The following is a 15,600-nucleotide window of genomic DNA, read 5'->3' on the forward strand; positions in this document are numbered from 1 at the left end:
AACTATATGTGATTAAAAGTATATTTGTGTGTTCACAGTGGAGCCCACTATTACTCTGGAAGTCAGCGCCCATGACCTGATGTCATGTAGAGCTGGTTCTACTATTAAGATCCCAACAGTCATCACCGGACGTCCTACTCCTAAAGTCACCTGGACTTTTGATGGAACAGCAGAGACGGAGAAGAAAAATGAACTTCACACCCTTCCTAAGGATTCAGCGGTAAGGGGCATCTACAAATCCAAGTTTATATACTATGAAGGAGCTCAAATCTGATTTAATAACTGTGAATTATGTTATGAATGTTTCAACTTAGATCCAGTCCACTGATACAACCTCAGTCATAACAATTCCTGAGAGCAAACTCGGCCACACCGGATGTTATGTCATCCATGCGGAAAATGCAGCCGGACATAAGAACAAGAAAATCAGGGTCAACATCCTTGGTAAGTACAACACAATAGGACCACTACTGTAGATAGCAGGAAATATTTAAAGAACATTTTCTAACGGTAAGAATCTGAATTTGCTACAACTCATCTTCACAGACTTGCCAGGTCCACCTAAAGACCTGAAGATCACTGACATCACAAGAGGCACATGCAAACTATCATGGAAGCCTCCAGATAATGATGGCGGTGCGAGAATCAAGAGCTACTTCCTTGAGAAGAAGACTGTGGCAGGAAAGGCCTGGACCAAGGTTAACCCCACGTGTGCCAGCCAGTCATTTGTGGTGCCTGACCTCATTGAGGGACAGGAGTACTTTTTCCGTATCAGGGCCGAGAACCGCTTTGGAATGGGACCTTCCATTGAGACCATTGAGGGAACAAAGGCCAAAGACCCTATCCGTAAGGGAATATCTGTTATCTAAAGTTATTTCATGTACATATTTATATGTAACCTGAGATTATTTCGCACATCCATAAAACACCTTTGTATTCTTTCCAGATCCCCCAGATCCTCCCACTCGGGTGAAGATCAACAATGTTACCAAAGGTACGGTCACCTTGACATGGAAGGCCCCTAAGAACGATGGTGGCGCTCCTATCACTCACTACAACGTTGAGCATCTATGCTGGGACACCAGTGGAACCCAGAAGGAGTCCTGGAGACAGTGCAACAGGCGTGACATCGACTCCACCACATTCAAGGTTGAGGACCTGAACGAAGGTGACGAGTATGAGTTCCGTGTCAAGGCTGTGAACGAAGTTGGTTCTAGCAGACCGTCTTCTACTGCTGGGCCCATTCTCATCCAAGATCAGATATGTAAGTTCATGTCAATAACTATGCCATGTTCAAACTACATTCAGCGTGCTTGAAGGTGAACAAATTAATTCCCTAAATGTTATTGTCTCTCAAACAGGCGCACCTTCTATTGAGCTGAATGAGTTCATGGAGGTTGAACAGGGAGCAGACATCATCATTGTGGCCAAGATCAGGGGTTGTCCCTTTCCCAGTCTCACCTGGTTCAAGGCCCCTCCCCATAAGGCTGACGACAAGGTGGAGGTGCAATACGATGAGCACATCAACAAGATAGTCTCAGACGATAGCTGCACTCTGCTGATCCAGCAGGGCAAGCGGTCAGACACTGGACTCTACACCATCACTGCCAGCAACAGTGTGGGAAAGGCCTCCAATGAGATGAGGCTCAATGTCTTAGGTAAATGTTTCAGATATTACCATAATCATATGACTGTGTGACCAAGAAATGGCACAACTGCGATGCATTTAGTTTGTTGAAATCAAGCTATTGTATCACTTCAACTATTCAGGACGACCTGGGCCTCCCTCTGCTCCCATCAAGTTTGAGGAGATTGGAGCTGAGAAGATCACCCTTTCCTGGCTTCCACCTAAGGATGATGGTGGCTCCAAGGTGACCAACTATGTAATTGAGAGACGTGTGGCAAACAGGAAGACTTGGGTCCCAGTAACAAATGAGCCCAAGGAGCGCATCTTCACTGTAGAAGGTCTGATGCAGGGATACGAGTATGTGTTCCGCATCATGGCTCAGAACAAATATGGAATTGGAGAGCCTCTAGACAGCGAACCAGAGCAAGCCAGGAATCTGTACAGTAAGTGCTGATCACCATCACCATCTTGACATAATATTTGAGGAATAATTCAGTAGTACTGTACTGTATAAATGTTCTGTTGAAGATAAAGTAATTTGTTTATCCTGCCTATAGCTGTGCCAGGCCAATGTGAGAAGACAACCATCTCTAGTATTACACTGGACTCAATGACTATCAACTGGGAGGAGCCTGCTGATGGCGGCTCTCCAGTTACTGGCTATTGGCTGGAGCGTAAGGAGACAACCTCTAAGCGCTGGAACAGAGTTACACGCGACCCCATCCGCCCCATGCCCCTTGGCGTGTCCCACAAAGTGACTGGCCTCATCGAGGGGTCCCAGTACCTTTTCCGTGTGACAGCCATTAATGCAGCTGGATGTGGGCCTGCCAGTCAACCCACTGACCCTGTATTTGCTAGAGATCCCATCTGTAAGTATCTACATTTCTGAACTAAAGATAGAGTCAGTTGCCAGTCTTGTTCTTTTCTATGATGTTGGTATTCTCATTTTTGTGAGGTACATTGATTGCCTGTACAAATTGTGCTTTATACTGCAAAAAAACGTTGGCTGTTATATGACATTCTGGACATTTTGTGTCATGATGTGTAGCACCCCCTGGCCCTCCAACACCCAAGGTGACAGACTGGACCAAGTCGACAGTGGATCTGGTCTGGATTCCACCCCTGAAGGACGGCGGATCTAAGATCATGGGATACTACATTGAGTACAAAGAGGAGGGAACTGAAGCCTGGGTTAAAGTGAGTAAAATATCTGTTTCATGTCATGGCATCCTCTTTTACTTACAGTAAAACATAGTTACACTCTTTTGTATGTAATAATTTTAGGCCAAAGAGACTGAAATCAGAGGCACCAAGTTTGTTGTTTCTGGACTGAAGACAAATGGACTCTACAAGTTCAGAGTGACAGCATTCAATGCTGCAGGGCTGAGTGAGCCTGGCGAGGTTCAGGAGGTTATTGAGGTCAAGGACAGGACAAGTGAGTGACAACTCTCTAAAGTTATACATATTTTCCCTTAACATTGTAAGCCACAGTTTGTGCAGGACAATTGGTTTAACATTGTCTTGGCTGTCTTACCTGTAGTTGCTCCTGAGGTGGATCTGGATGCCTCAGTAAAGGAGAGGATGGTTGTCCATGCTGGAGGTGTGATCCGTATCATAGCCTATGTGTCAGGACAGCCTGCCCCCACCATCACATGGAATAGAAATGATGGTGCTCTGCCACCAGAGGCTGTAGTTGAGACCACTGCGATCAGCTCCTCTCTGGTCATCAGGCCATGCACCAGGAGACACCTAGGTGTTTACACTCTGACTGCCAAAAACGAGGGAGGGGAAAAGAACAAAGCCATCACTGTTGAAGTCCTTGGTAAGCATTCAAAAAGTGATGAAATATTATAGAATATTATGGTTCCAATCCAGCCACTACACAAACTTTTGCCTCTGTGTCTCTGATGTCTCTTTTAACGTTGCCCCTCAGACGTCCCTGGGCCTGTGGGTGTACCCTTCACTGCTGTGCATCTAACCAGTGACTCCTGCAAGCTGTGCTGGTTCTTCCCTGAGAACGATGGTGGCTCAGCCATCACCAACTATGTCATAGAGAAACGTGAGGCTGAACGCAAAGCCTGGACTCCCCTCTCCTACACAGTCACCAGGCACTCTGCTGTCGCCCACAGTCTCATGGCTGGGAAGGTCTATTTCTTCAGGATTGCAGCTGAGAATGCAATCGGCATTGGTCCGTTTGTTCAGACTCCATCAGAAATCACTATCAAAGATCCTATCAGTAAGTCCAAATGCTCCAAATGGCCTGATAAATATTGTTGCTTTCATCTGTCACACATCAGTTTTTCATGTTCTATGAGTTTTGACGGCTCAACTAATATTGTCTGGTTGTGTGTCCCAGCTGTGCCAGACCGTCCAGAGGATCTCGAGGTGACAGCTGTCCATAAGGACTACATCAGTGTCACCTGGAAACCTCCTAAGTTTGATGGCGGTGCCGAGGTAACCATGTTCATCCTCGAGGCTCGCACGATCGGCAAGGACAAGTACACCAGGTTGACCAAGGAGAAGCTGATGGAGAGGAGATTCACATACGACGGTCTGAGGGAGGGAGACACCTTTGAGTTTAGAGTCATTGCTGTGAATGAGATTGGCCCCAGTAAGCCATCCTTCTGCACCAAACCCATCACCTGCAAGGATGAACTAGGTAGGAGTGTCAAAATATTTCACTGCATCTAAACTAGATCAAATCAAATCAAATCAAACTTTATTTGTAAACCAGCACATTTTATCTATCTGATTTGGCGGTACTGATTCTGAGTTTCATTTTTCAGAGCCTCCAACCATTGAGCTGGACTTCCGTGATAAGATCGTTATTCGTGTTGGTGAGAGTTTTGCCCTTCAGGGCCGTTATACTGGAAAGCCATCTCCTTCCATCATCTGGTTCAGAGACGATGACGAGCTGAAGGCTGACGATCACATCAAGTTTAAGAACACCCTGACCACCATGTGTCTGGGTATCATTAAAGCTGAGAGAGAACACAGTGGCAGATACTGTGTACTTGTTGAAAACAGCACCGGCTCTCGAAAGGGCATTTGCAATGTGACTGTTGTCGGTATGTAATCATTTTATATCACAGCATCATATTTTAAATCAACCATGGGGCTATTTATTTATTTATTAAGGATATTTAATTATCAATACGCATTCCTTTCTAGATCGTCCAACACCTCCAGTAGGTCCAGTGATCTTTGACGAAGTTCACAGAGATCACATGGTGATCTCCTGGAAACCTCCTCTGGATAATGGTGGAACTGAAATCTCCAACTACATCATCGAGAAGAGAGATGTCAATAGAGATGCATGGATGACTGTAACATCAGCCTCCTCAAAGACCACCTGCAAAGTGCCGAAGCTGGAGGAGGGCAAAGAATATATCATGAGAATCTGTGCTGAGAACATGTACGGCATCAGTGATCCATTGGATTCAGAGGAGATCAGAGCCAAAGATCTCTTCAGTATGTAATCATTCTACAGTGAAATTACACAGTAATTATTGTAACTGAAATAATTAGCATAACACTTTTGTCACACTCAATTCAGTTTGTAGTTTGAGACATTAACCTTGAGACATTAACATTAATAAATATTGGTGTAGTCATGGACTCAGACCTGAATTTCAACAGTCATATTAAGACAATTAAAAAGTCAGCCTACTATCATCTGAAGAATATATCAAGGATTAAAGGATTTATGTCTCAGCAGGAACTGGAAAAACGTGTCCATGCGTTTATCTTCAGTAGGCTCGACTACTGTAACGGTGTGGTTACAGATCTCTCTAAAAAATCGATCAAACAGCTGCAGCTGATTCAGAACGCTGCCGCTCAAGTCTTCACTAAGACTAAGACAGTGGATCACATCACTCCAGTTGTGAGGTCTTTACACTGGCTTCCTGTCTGTCAAAGACTTTACTTTAAAATACTGCTGTTGGTTTATAAAGCACTGAATGGTTTAGGGCCAAAATATATTTCTCATCTGCTGCTACGTTATGAACCATCAGGTCATCTGGCACAGGCCTGCTTTCTGTCCCCAGAGTCAAAACAAAACATGGACAAGCAGTGTTCAGTTTTTATGCTCCACATATCTGGAACAAACTTTCAGAAAACTGCAGGTCTGCTGCAACTCTCAGTTCTTTTAAATCAAGACTGAATACTTTTCTTTTTGCCGCTGCTTTTTATTAAATCAAACAATTATTCATTCATACACTGCACTGTAACTTTTATTCCTGTATTTTATTTTTCCTGCATTTTGTTTTAAATGGCGTTTTATATGACCTTTTATGTGTTTCTTGCACTTTGTCTTGATGCTTTTAATGTCTCATGAAAAAAAATGTGCCTTGTTGCTGAAATGTGCTATACAAATAAACTTGCCTTGCCTTCCCTTTGTAGGAGTGCCTGAGGCTCCTGAGCAGCCCATTGTACGTGAAGTCTACAAGGACAACGCTCTGGTGCTTTGGAACAGGCCTCGCGATGGTGGCATGCCAATCACCAACTACATCCTGGAGAAGAAGGAGCCCTCTGCCAAGAGGTGGTCCCGTGCCACCAGAGATCCCCTCTATCCAGCAACTCAGTTCCGTGTACAGGAGCTGATAGAAGGCTGTGAATATGAGTTCCGTGTTATGGCAGAGAATGAGATTGGCACTGGTGACCCAAGTATACCATCAAAGCCCATCCTTGCCAAAGACCCAATCGGTATGTATTTAAATAAGATGCATCATGCCTGTTGTATATTATTTGACATTATACAGTTTATAGCACATCGATAATGGTTGTATTACTTCTCATCACAGTTCCTCCCAGCCCTCCTGTGCTGCCAGAAGCAATAGACAAGACCAAGGACACTGTCAGTCTGAAATGGCAGTTGCCCCGTCATGATGGCAAGGGCAAAATCTTTGGTTACCTTGTGGAGTACCAGAAGGTTGGTAAGATAGACTGGATCAAGGCCAACGAGACTCCTGAGGTCTGCCCAGACACCAACTATGTTGTGACAGGCCTGGAAGATGGACAGGACCACAGGTTCAGAGTCTTCACCGTCAATGCTGCAGGAAAATCAGAACCTGCCTTTGTCCGTGAACCAGTGAAAGTGCATGACAGACTGGGTAACTTCTTGATTTGAATAATAACTCATCTAAATAATAACTTTCTTTTAATGTATGATGTAAACAGGCATGGTGATCAGCTTTGCTATAATAGACCATGTACTGTTTTCTCATCTCAACAGAGGCTCCAGAGTTACTCCTTGATGCCAATATGTCCCGTGACCACCTTGCAATGCTGGGAACAGACATCACTCTCAGTGCTGTTATCAAGGGCATGCCAGCCCCTACTGTCTCATGGAAGAAAAATGATGGAGAGGCACCAGCACATGCCACTATTGCAGTCACTGGCTCTGGCAGCAAGATGTTCATCCCCAAGTGTGTGCGCGCCGACTCTGGCAACTACACTATAACTGTTGAGAACGCAGCTGGATCCAAGACAGCCACTTGTGCAGTGCTTGTTTTAGGTGGGTTATTTGATCAGATATGTAATTAATTTTCCAAAGTGAATAAACATGCATTATTAACTGAACATTTCTGATTTCTGTTATCCAGACAAACCCAGCCCTCCCAGGAATCTTAACATCTCTGAGATAACCAGCGAGTCAGCATATGTGACGTGGGAGGCTCCTGAGGATGATGGAGGTGCTATCATATCCCACTATGTGGTCGAGAAGAAGGACGTAGCAGCTGAGAAGTGGGTGCCTGTCTGTGCCTCCTCCAAGAAGAGGAGTCTGATGGCTCTCTATCTGATGGAGGGTATTCAGTACCTGTTCCGTGTGGCAGCTGAGAACCAGTTTGGCAGAAGTGCTTATACTGCGACAAAGAAACCCATGAAGGCTGTGGATCCTCTGTGTAAGTGCTGGTTATAAATTTAAAGTTATAATAATGTAAGGATATAAAACTCACAACAGTGGCCATTAGCACCAGTGGTAATTTACTGTAATTACATTCATTTTCAATCAGATCCACCTGGCTCACCAAAGAATTTGCATCACACTGACGCTGACAAAACCGAAGTGTGGCTTGAGTGGGAGTGGCCAGAACGCACAGGAGGAAGTGACGTCACTGGGTTCATCGTCGAGCACCAGGAAGAGGGAACAACTGACTGGGTCAACTTCAAGACCGTCAGCAACGAACACTGCCATGTGACTGGACTGGTGGAGGGCAAGACATACAGGTTCCGTGTGAAGTCCCAGAATGCCATTGGTATTAGCCGCCCAGACACCAGTATCCCCGTCACCTGCCAGGAGAAACTATGTAAGATGGATTCCTTAACCATAATTCTGTAGAATTTATACACACCTACCTCAAAGGCTAACATTTTCCATTAATGTGTTATTTTCAGTGCCACCAACTATTGAAGTTGACATAAAGCTTATTGAGGGCATCACTGTCAAATCTGGAAGCAAACTCGTGCTCCCAGCAGTCATAAAAGGAATTCCAACTCCCACTGCTAAGTGGTTGAGTGATGGAAATGAAATTGTATCAGAAGGCAGGTTCAAGATTGACACAGAAGGCACCTCAACAACCCTCACCATTCCTGAGTGCATAAGAGGAGACACTGGGGAGTACATCCTCACTGTGACCAACCTGGCAGGAAGCAAGACTGTTGCTCTACATGTCACTGTGCTGGATGTCCCTAGTGCCCCTGTTGGTCCTGTCAACATCATGGAGGTCACCCCTGATCATATGGTCATCAGCTGGAGGCCACCTAAAGATGATGGCGGGACACCTCTGATGAACTACATTGTTGAGAAGAAAGATGTCAAGAAGCCATGGGAGCCATGGTCAGTAGTGAGCTCTGGAGGCATTAGCACTCAATCTAAGATTTCCAGATTGGAGAAGGGACGTGAATATATTGTGCGTGTCCGCGCAGAAAACAAAATTGGCATTGGTGCAGCACTTGAGAGTCCTCCCACTATTGCTAAACATATGTTTGACCCTCCTGGCCCGCCAGGCCCACCAACATGCTCTGACATCACAGAAAATGCTGTGACAGTAGAATGGTCTCTGCCTGATTATGATGGTGGCAGTCCTGTCAGCGGCTATATCGTTGAGCGTAGGGAAATGACAGGGAAGTGGATTCGTGTTAATAAGACGCCGGTGCTCGATCTCAGATACAGAGCATCTGGTTTGTTTGAGGGCAACAGCTATGAGTTCAGAATCTTTGCTGAGAACATTGCAGGCATCAGCGAGCCCTCCCCTGTGTCAGACCCAATGAAGGCCACTCGTCCAATTACTAAGCCAGGACCCCCAGGCAGCCCTAAGCTAAAGGACTGGAGCAAGTCCTATGCTGACTTGGTCTGGACCAAACCGGCCAGAGATGGAGGAAGTCCCATCCTGGGTTACATTGTTGAATGTCAGAAATCAAGCAGTGCTCAGTGGGATAGAATCAACACAGATCTCATAAAGAGCTGTGCTTACAGAGTCCCTGGTCTGACTGAAGGTATGGAATACAGGTTCCGCATCAGAGCCACCAACAAGATAGGTGACAGTGAGCCTAGAGATCTCCAGGGGACCGTCATTGCCAAGGACATTCTGGTGCCCCCAGAGGTCACCGTTGATGTAGCATGTCGTGAACTTCTGACTGTCAGGGCAGGTCAGAGCATCAACCTGGTCACCAGGGTCAAGGGTAGACCTGACCCCGAGATCACATGGACCAAAGATGCCAGAGCTCTGGGCCGGGACAAGCGCACAGAGATGAACAACAACTTCCCTGTGGTCGAGCTGGTAATATCAGAGGCAGTCAGAGAAGACTATGGAAAGTATGCTATCCTGGCTAAGAACAGCAGTGGCCAAGCTCAGGCCACAATTATTGTGAATGTGCTCGACACACCAGGACCATGCCAGAATCTGAAGACCACTTACGTGACCAAAGACTCTTGCACAGTGTCATGGGAAAACCCAGAGGACAATGGAGGCACTGAGATTACACAATACATCATTGAGTGTCGTCAGCCTAGCCAGAGGGGTTGGTCTGTGGTTTCAAATGACTGCACCAAGCGTCTCATGAAGGCACCACTTACAGAGGGATGTGAATACTTCTTCCGCGTGAGTGCGGAAAACAAGATTGGTGCTGGACCTCCCACAGAGACAAAGACAGCTATTCTTGCTATTGATCCAATTGAGAAACCTGGTGACCCAGAGAACTTCCATATCAGTGAAATTGGCAAGACATTTGTCTTCCTGAAATGGAAGAAGCCAGACTATGATGGTGGCAGCCGGAACCTTGGTTACCACGTTGAGAAGAAGCCAAAGGAGGCAGATGACTGGGAGAGACTTCACAAGGGTGCAATTAAGGAAACTTACTTCATGGCAGATAAATGTATTGAAAACCAAATTTACCAGTTCAGAGTGCAGACAAAGAATGAGGGAGGTGAGAGCAACTGGGTGACAACAGCTGACGTTTTAGTTAAAGAACAGCTGGTTGAGCCAGAGGTCAGCATTAAGCTGGATGGTGTCTTGGTTGTCAAGGCTGGGGACTCCATTCCTATTGAAGCTACAGTCAAAGGAAAACCACAACCTGATGTCAAGTGGACTAGGGATGGAGACATCGGAGATATCAACAAGAGCACAAGACTTCAGGTTGAATCTGGTGTAGACTTCTCCAAATTCCTGCTGACCAACTCTAGGCGTGCAGATAGTGGAAAATATGTAATCACCGCTACCAATGCTGCAGGTAGCAGCAGTGGTATTGCCACAGTGAATGTGCTAGACAGACCTGGTCCTATTAGAGAACTGAAGGTGTCTGGCATCACTGTAGATAGATGCCATCTGGTCTGGGATGTCCCAGAAGATGATGGTGGATGTGAGATCTACAACTACATCATAGAGAAATGTGAGACAAAGAGAATGATTTGGTCTGTCCATTCCAATGCTGTGATCACAAATTCAGCATATGTCACCCGACTTACTGAGGGAAATGAGTACATATTCAGAGTCAGAGCTGAGAACAAGATGGGGGCTGGCCCTGCTGTGGAGAGTGAGTCCATTGTGGCCAGAACCCAGTTCAGTAGGCCTGGAGCTCCTGAAGCACCTGAGGTCACCAAGATAGCCAAGGAGCAGATGACAGTTGAGTGGTCTGCACCTGAGAACGATGGAGGAAAGCCAATCATTGGCTATATTCTGGAGAAGAAGGAAGAGCATGCCATCCGATGGGCCCCAGTCAGCAAGGACCTTATCCCTGGAACAAGGATGACTGTCACCAATCTGTTGCCAAACCATGAGTATCAGTACAGAGTCAAGGCTGAGAATGAGATTGGAGTTGGAGACCCAAGCAAGCCTTCTAGATCCATTACTGCCAAGGATTCTACTGGTAAGGAAATAAGTCATTCAACATATCATACATTACAAACAATCTTTGTTCACATCTTGACTTTGGATATTGCATCAGCTGTATGCCTGTGTTAACACTTACTTGCTTTATGTTACAGAGCCTCCAAGCCCTCCAGTTAACCTAAAGGTTGCTGACAGCACCAGGGCCTCCATCAGTCTGAGCTGGACCAAGCCTGTGTCTGATGGTGGAGCTCCCATTATTGGTTATGTGGTTGAGATGAGAGTCAAGGGAGCCAACAAGAAGCAAGATGAAGGCTGGAAGAGGTGCAACGTTGCAGCCCAATTGGTTGTGACTTATTTCACCATCACCAGTCTGGAGGAAAATCTGGAGTATGAGTTCCGTGTTTCTGCACAGAACCAGGTTGGCATGAGCCTTCCTGTGGACCTAGAGGGAGCTGTGTCACCCAAGGATATTCTTGGTGAGCACATCATTCCACAATGTCACATATAACCGCAGAAAACACTGTAGCCAGTGCTGTATTTCCAAGCAGCTGACTTGTTAAATATGTGTGAAATTATTACATTAATATGTGTATTCAGCTGACCCATACCTCTCCTCATTAACAGAGGCACCTGAGATTGATATAGATGCCAGTCTGAAGGACGGCCTGAATGTCAGGGCTGGATGCCCCATCAGATTGTGCGCCACCATCAGAGGCAGACCACCACCCAAAGTCACATGGAGAAGGATGGGTGTTGATAATGTTGTCAGGAAGGGTCATGTGGACCTTATTGATACCATGACTTTCCTGGTGATCCCTGACAGTACGCGTGATGACTCAGGCAAATACTCACTGACACTGCAGAGCGCTGCAGGGGAGAAGGCCGTGTTTGTAAATGTCAAAGTGCTTGGTGAGTCGAAACTTTATTTCATCATCGCAGTAGAAATATGATTTCGGACCATACCGTTCAAGATATTTATTGAGATGTAAATTTGATTACATGTTTATTGTGTTCAACAGACACACCGGGACCAGTGAAGCATATCGAAGTCACAGACATCACAATGGTGTCTTGCAAACTGTCCTGGTCACCCCCTGAGGTTAACGGTGGCAGTGAGGTTACTCACTACATTGTTGAAAAGCGTGAAATTGACCGCAAGACATGGGCAACAGTCAAGAATAATGTGGAGGACACAACTCTGAAGATCAGCAATCTGGTCTCAGGGACAGAGTATTACTTCAGGGTCACAGCAGTGAATGAATATGGTCCTGGGGTAGCCAGTGTTTCACCAACCTCATATCTGGCCTCAGATCCAGTCAGTAAGTACATTTAATTTGACCTGGATAAAGAGATAAATATAAAGATAATATAATCCTTGAGATCCTTTACTCATTAGAATGTTGCTTTGTATGTGTAATTAAATCTGGTCTATTTTTCCTCAGGTAAACCTGACCCACCACAGAAGATTGATGTACTGGAGATTACCAAGAACAGTGCTATTGTGGGATGGGTGAAACCAATGAAGGACGGAGGAGCTAAGATTGATGGTTATGTGATTGACTATCTGGAGGTTATTCCACCCAAAGAGCCACCACCTCCAGTAGAAGGAGAGGAGCAGCATGCACCTCCCGTAGTTGAAGAGGAAGAGGTGGAGGAGGCAGCGGATGTATGGACACCATACACTGTGGTGAAAGGCCTAAGTATTTCAATTAGTGGACTGAAGGAGGGTAAAAAATACAGATTCAGGGTGGCAGCAAGAAATTCCATGGGATGCAGTTTGCCCACCGAAACCAAAGACTCGTTTGAAATCAAGGAGCAAATGTGTAAGTTGCAAATTTACAATGAATGAAACATCCTCTGTCACAACACAATTATATTTATTTTGTCCAATCTTGAAATTAATTAAATGTTATCCATTTTGTCCTCAGTGGAACCCAAGATTATTATGCCTGATGTTGTAAGTGCAAGAGCAGGAGCTAAACTCAGAGTGGAAGCACTAGTGTCTGGGAAACCTGCACCCACCTGCAAATGGATGAGAGGAGAAGATGCTGTTGTTTCATCAAGCCGTCTCGCTGTGCACAAATCTCAAAACCTCTGCGTGCTCATTATCAAAGATGTATCAAGAACTGACAGTGGTCAATACAGCCTTATTGCTGAGAACAGCTCTACTAAAGTTGACCAGGCCCTGAAAATCATCATTAAAGGTTTGTATCCTAATCACATAAAAGCATTGCTTTTATTGTCAACAACTATTTTTAAACATTTGTTGTAAACCCAATGCTAATGACAATAATATTGGTTTCAGATATCCCTGGCCCCCCAGAGCCACCATTTGAGATCAGTGACATTGACTCTGATGCCTGCTCACTCTCTTGGAACAAACCACTGGAGGATGGTGGCAGCCCCATCACCAACTATGTGATTGAGAAGAGTGATCTGAGCAGAGGTGACTGGGTCTCAGCTGTGTCTTCTTGTGGCAAGACCGGGTGCAGACTGGGAAAACTGATCCCTGGAAAGGAATACATATTCCGTGTTCGTGCTGAAAACCGCTTTGGAATCTCTGACCCCATTACCTCAGAGAGGATGGTTGCTAAATTCCCCTTCGGTGGGTTGACAGACATTATGATGAAAATCTATTGCATGTATACCTTTTACCATTTTGACCAGGTTTGTTTAAACTTGTTTGGTGTATGCGCTTTTATCAACAGATGTTCCTGGAGAGCCCCTGAACTGTCGCATTAACAAAACCAACAAAGATTGCATGTTTGTTGCCTGGGACAGACCAGAGTCAGATGGCGGTAGCCCTATCACTGGCTTCTACATTGAGCGCAAGGAAAGGAACAGCCTCCTGTGGGTCAAGGCTAATGACTCAGTTGTCAGAACAACAGAATATCCGTGTGCTGGTCTTATTGAGGGCTTGGAGTACACTTTCAGAGTGTCTGCCATAAATCGTGCTGGACAAGGCAAGCCTAGCAAGAAGGCTGACTTTGTCACTGCAAGAACACCAGTTGGTATGTGCACTTTTAATATACTTTTCATACTTCTTGCAAAACTATTGCTCCATGGTGTATAACCATTGTTAATTATTGTGTATTTGTGTCATTCCTCCACAGACACACCAGGCAAACCAGACATTCTTGATGTCACCAAAAACACTGTCTCATTAACTTGGTCCAGACCGAAGAACGATGGTGGAAGCAAGATTGTTGGTTATTATGTTGAGGCAATGAAGCTGCCTGGAGACAAATGGGTTCGATGCAACACAAGCAGTCAGAATGTCCCCAGAGAAGAGTATACTGTAACTGGACTCGAGGAAGACATGCAGTACCAGTTTAGAGTTATTGCAAAGACAACTGTCAACATGAGCAAACCATCAGACCCTACAGACCCAGTCCTTGTTTCTGCTGAGAATGGTAAGAGAACTGCTGTGAACTTGTGTGTCCTAGATTAGTCAAATATCTTAATTGTAGCCCTGAATCATGATTTCAAATCAATGTTTCTGATTACTCCAGTGCCACCAAGGATAGAACTTGGAGTGAAGATGCAGAAATTGCTTCCTATAAAGGCTGGATCTAGCATTACCCTTGAGGCTGAGGTGTTTGGAAAGCCCATGCCCAAGGTGACCTGGAAGAGGAATGATGAGTCATTGAAATCCTCTGAAAAAATTCAGATGTCACAGAAGAGACATCTCTTCCAGATGGAGCTCTCTGGTGTGACTAAAGAACACACAGGAGTGTATACCATTCTGGCAGAAAATGCAAGTGGATCTAAGACTGGAGAGATTCAGCTTAAGGTTTTGGGTAAGTAGCTATAAACCAAGTATGACTTTAAGTGTCTGTAAAAATCCTTAACACTATCATCAAATCTGATAACTACATATTCTCTCCTTAAGATATCCCTGGTCCACCAGCCTCTGCCACATTCACTGATGTGTTTGCAAATGGTCTCAAGCTGATATGGGAGGCCCCACTTAAAGATGGCGGTTCTAAGATAACCAACTACATTGTTGACAAGCGTGAGACAAGCAGGGCCAACTGGGCCCAGGTCACAGCCAAGGTTAAGGGTGATGTCCTTGAGTGTTCTGTGGAGAAGCTAATTGAAGCCCGTGAGTACCAGTTCCGCATTCGTGCAGAGAACACGTATGGAGTTGGCGAGCCCATCATAACCAACCCAGTGATGACCAAGAATCCATTCAGTAAGATTTAAGTTACTTTTCTGTCTTCATATAGTCTCACATTATAACACCATATCATATACATTTCTATATATCCAATGACATATTGAGCTTACCTCTAGCATTAAATCTGTGTGTTATTTCCAGCTGTGCCTGGCCCATGCGAGGCTCCAGTCATCACCAATATCACTAAGGACCACATGACTGTCAGCTGGAAGGAACCTGCTGATGACGGAAAGTCCACCATTCTGGGATACATGGTGGAGAAGAGGGAAACTAAAGATGTCAACTGGACAAAACTCAACAGGAAGGCCATGGTAGAGAGATCCTTGGAGGCTGGTGGCCTCACGGAGGGAGCTGAGTATGAGTTCAGAGTGATTGCTCTCAACAAAGCTGGCCTTGGGAAACCCAGTGAACCCTCCAGTGCTGCTTCAGCCAACGCTCCAATCCGTGAGTATATGATCAAATCC

The 15,600-nt window shown here is 45.3% G+C and overlaps 1 protein-coding gene across 1 annotated transcript in view; it reads left to right on the top strand.

Moving 5' to 3' along the window:
• ttn.1 (titin, tandem duplicate 1) overlaps window positions 1–15,600 on the top strand; it is a gene marked incomplete at its 3' end in the record, with an annotated part of 89,028 nt that overhangs the window by 24,726 nt on the left and 48,702 nt on the right. The window contains exons 62-92 of the mRNA XM_084442757.1: window positions 39–220; window positions 315–444; window positions 547–846; window positions 947–1,264; window positions 1,362–1,658; window positions 1,771–2,070; window positions 2,185–2,496; window positions 2,676–2,824; window positions 2,912–3,062; window positions 3,168–3,449; window positions 3,561–3,863; window positions 3,984–4,286; window positions 4,414–4,695; window positions 4,799–5,098; window positions 6,029–6,331; window positions 6,430–6,738; window positions 6,861–7,142; window positions 7,231–7,530; window positions 7,642–7,935; window positions 8,024–10,993; window positions 11,112–11,432; window positions 11,581–11,865; window positions 11,976–12,275; window positions 12,399–12,779; window positions 12,885–13,160; window positions 13,262–13,561; window positions 13,665–13,967; window positions 14,070–14,369; window positions 14,469–14,756; window positions 14,849–15,151; window positions 15,278–15,580. Of these exons, the coding sequence (XP_084298883.1) occupies window positions 39–220; window positions 315–444; window positions 547–846; window positions 947–1,264; window positions 1,362–1,658; window positions 1,771–2,070; window positions 2,185–2,496; window positions 2,676–2,824; window positions 2,912–3,062; window positions 3,168–3,449; window positions 3,561–3,863; window positions 3,984–4,286; window positions 4,414–4,695; window positions 4,799–5,098; window positions 6,029–6,331; window positions 6,430–6,738; window positions 6,861–7,142; window positions 7,231–7,530; window positions 7,642–7,935; window positions 8,024–10,993; window positions 11,112–11,432; window positions 11,581–11,865; window positions 11,976–12,275; window positions 12,399–12,779; window positions 12,885–13,160; window positions 13,262–13,561; window positions 13,665–13,967; window positions 14,070–14,369; window positions 14,469–14,756; window positions 14,849–15,151; window positions 15,278–15,580 (11,427 nt within the window). The remainder of the gene's footprint in view (window positions 1–38; window positions 221–314; window positions 445–546; window positions 847–946; window positions 1,265–1,361; window positions 1,659–1,770; window positions 2,071–2,184; window positions 2,497–2,675; window positions 2,825–2,911; window positions 3,063–3,167; window positions 3,450–3,560; window positions 3,864–3,983; window positions 4,287–4,413; window positions 4,696–4,798; window positions 5,099–6,028; window positions 6,332–6,429; window positions 6,739–6,860; window positions 7,143–7,230; window positions 7,531–7,641; window positions 7,936–8,023; window positions 10,994–11,111; window positions 11,433–11,580; window positions 11,866–11,975; window positions 12,276–12,398; window positions 12,780–12,884; window positions 13,161–13,261; window positions 13,562–13,664; window positions 13,968–14,069; window positions 14,370–14,468; window positions 14,757–14,848; window positions 15,152–15,277; window positions 15,581–15,600) is intronic.

This window comes from Borostomias antarcticus, assembly GCF_949987555.1.
Source record: "Borostomias antarcticus genome assembly, chromosome: 9".
Lineage (NCBI taxonomy): Eukaryota > Metazoa > Chordata > Actinopteri > Stomiiformes > Stomiidae > Borostomias > Borostomias antarcticus.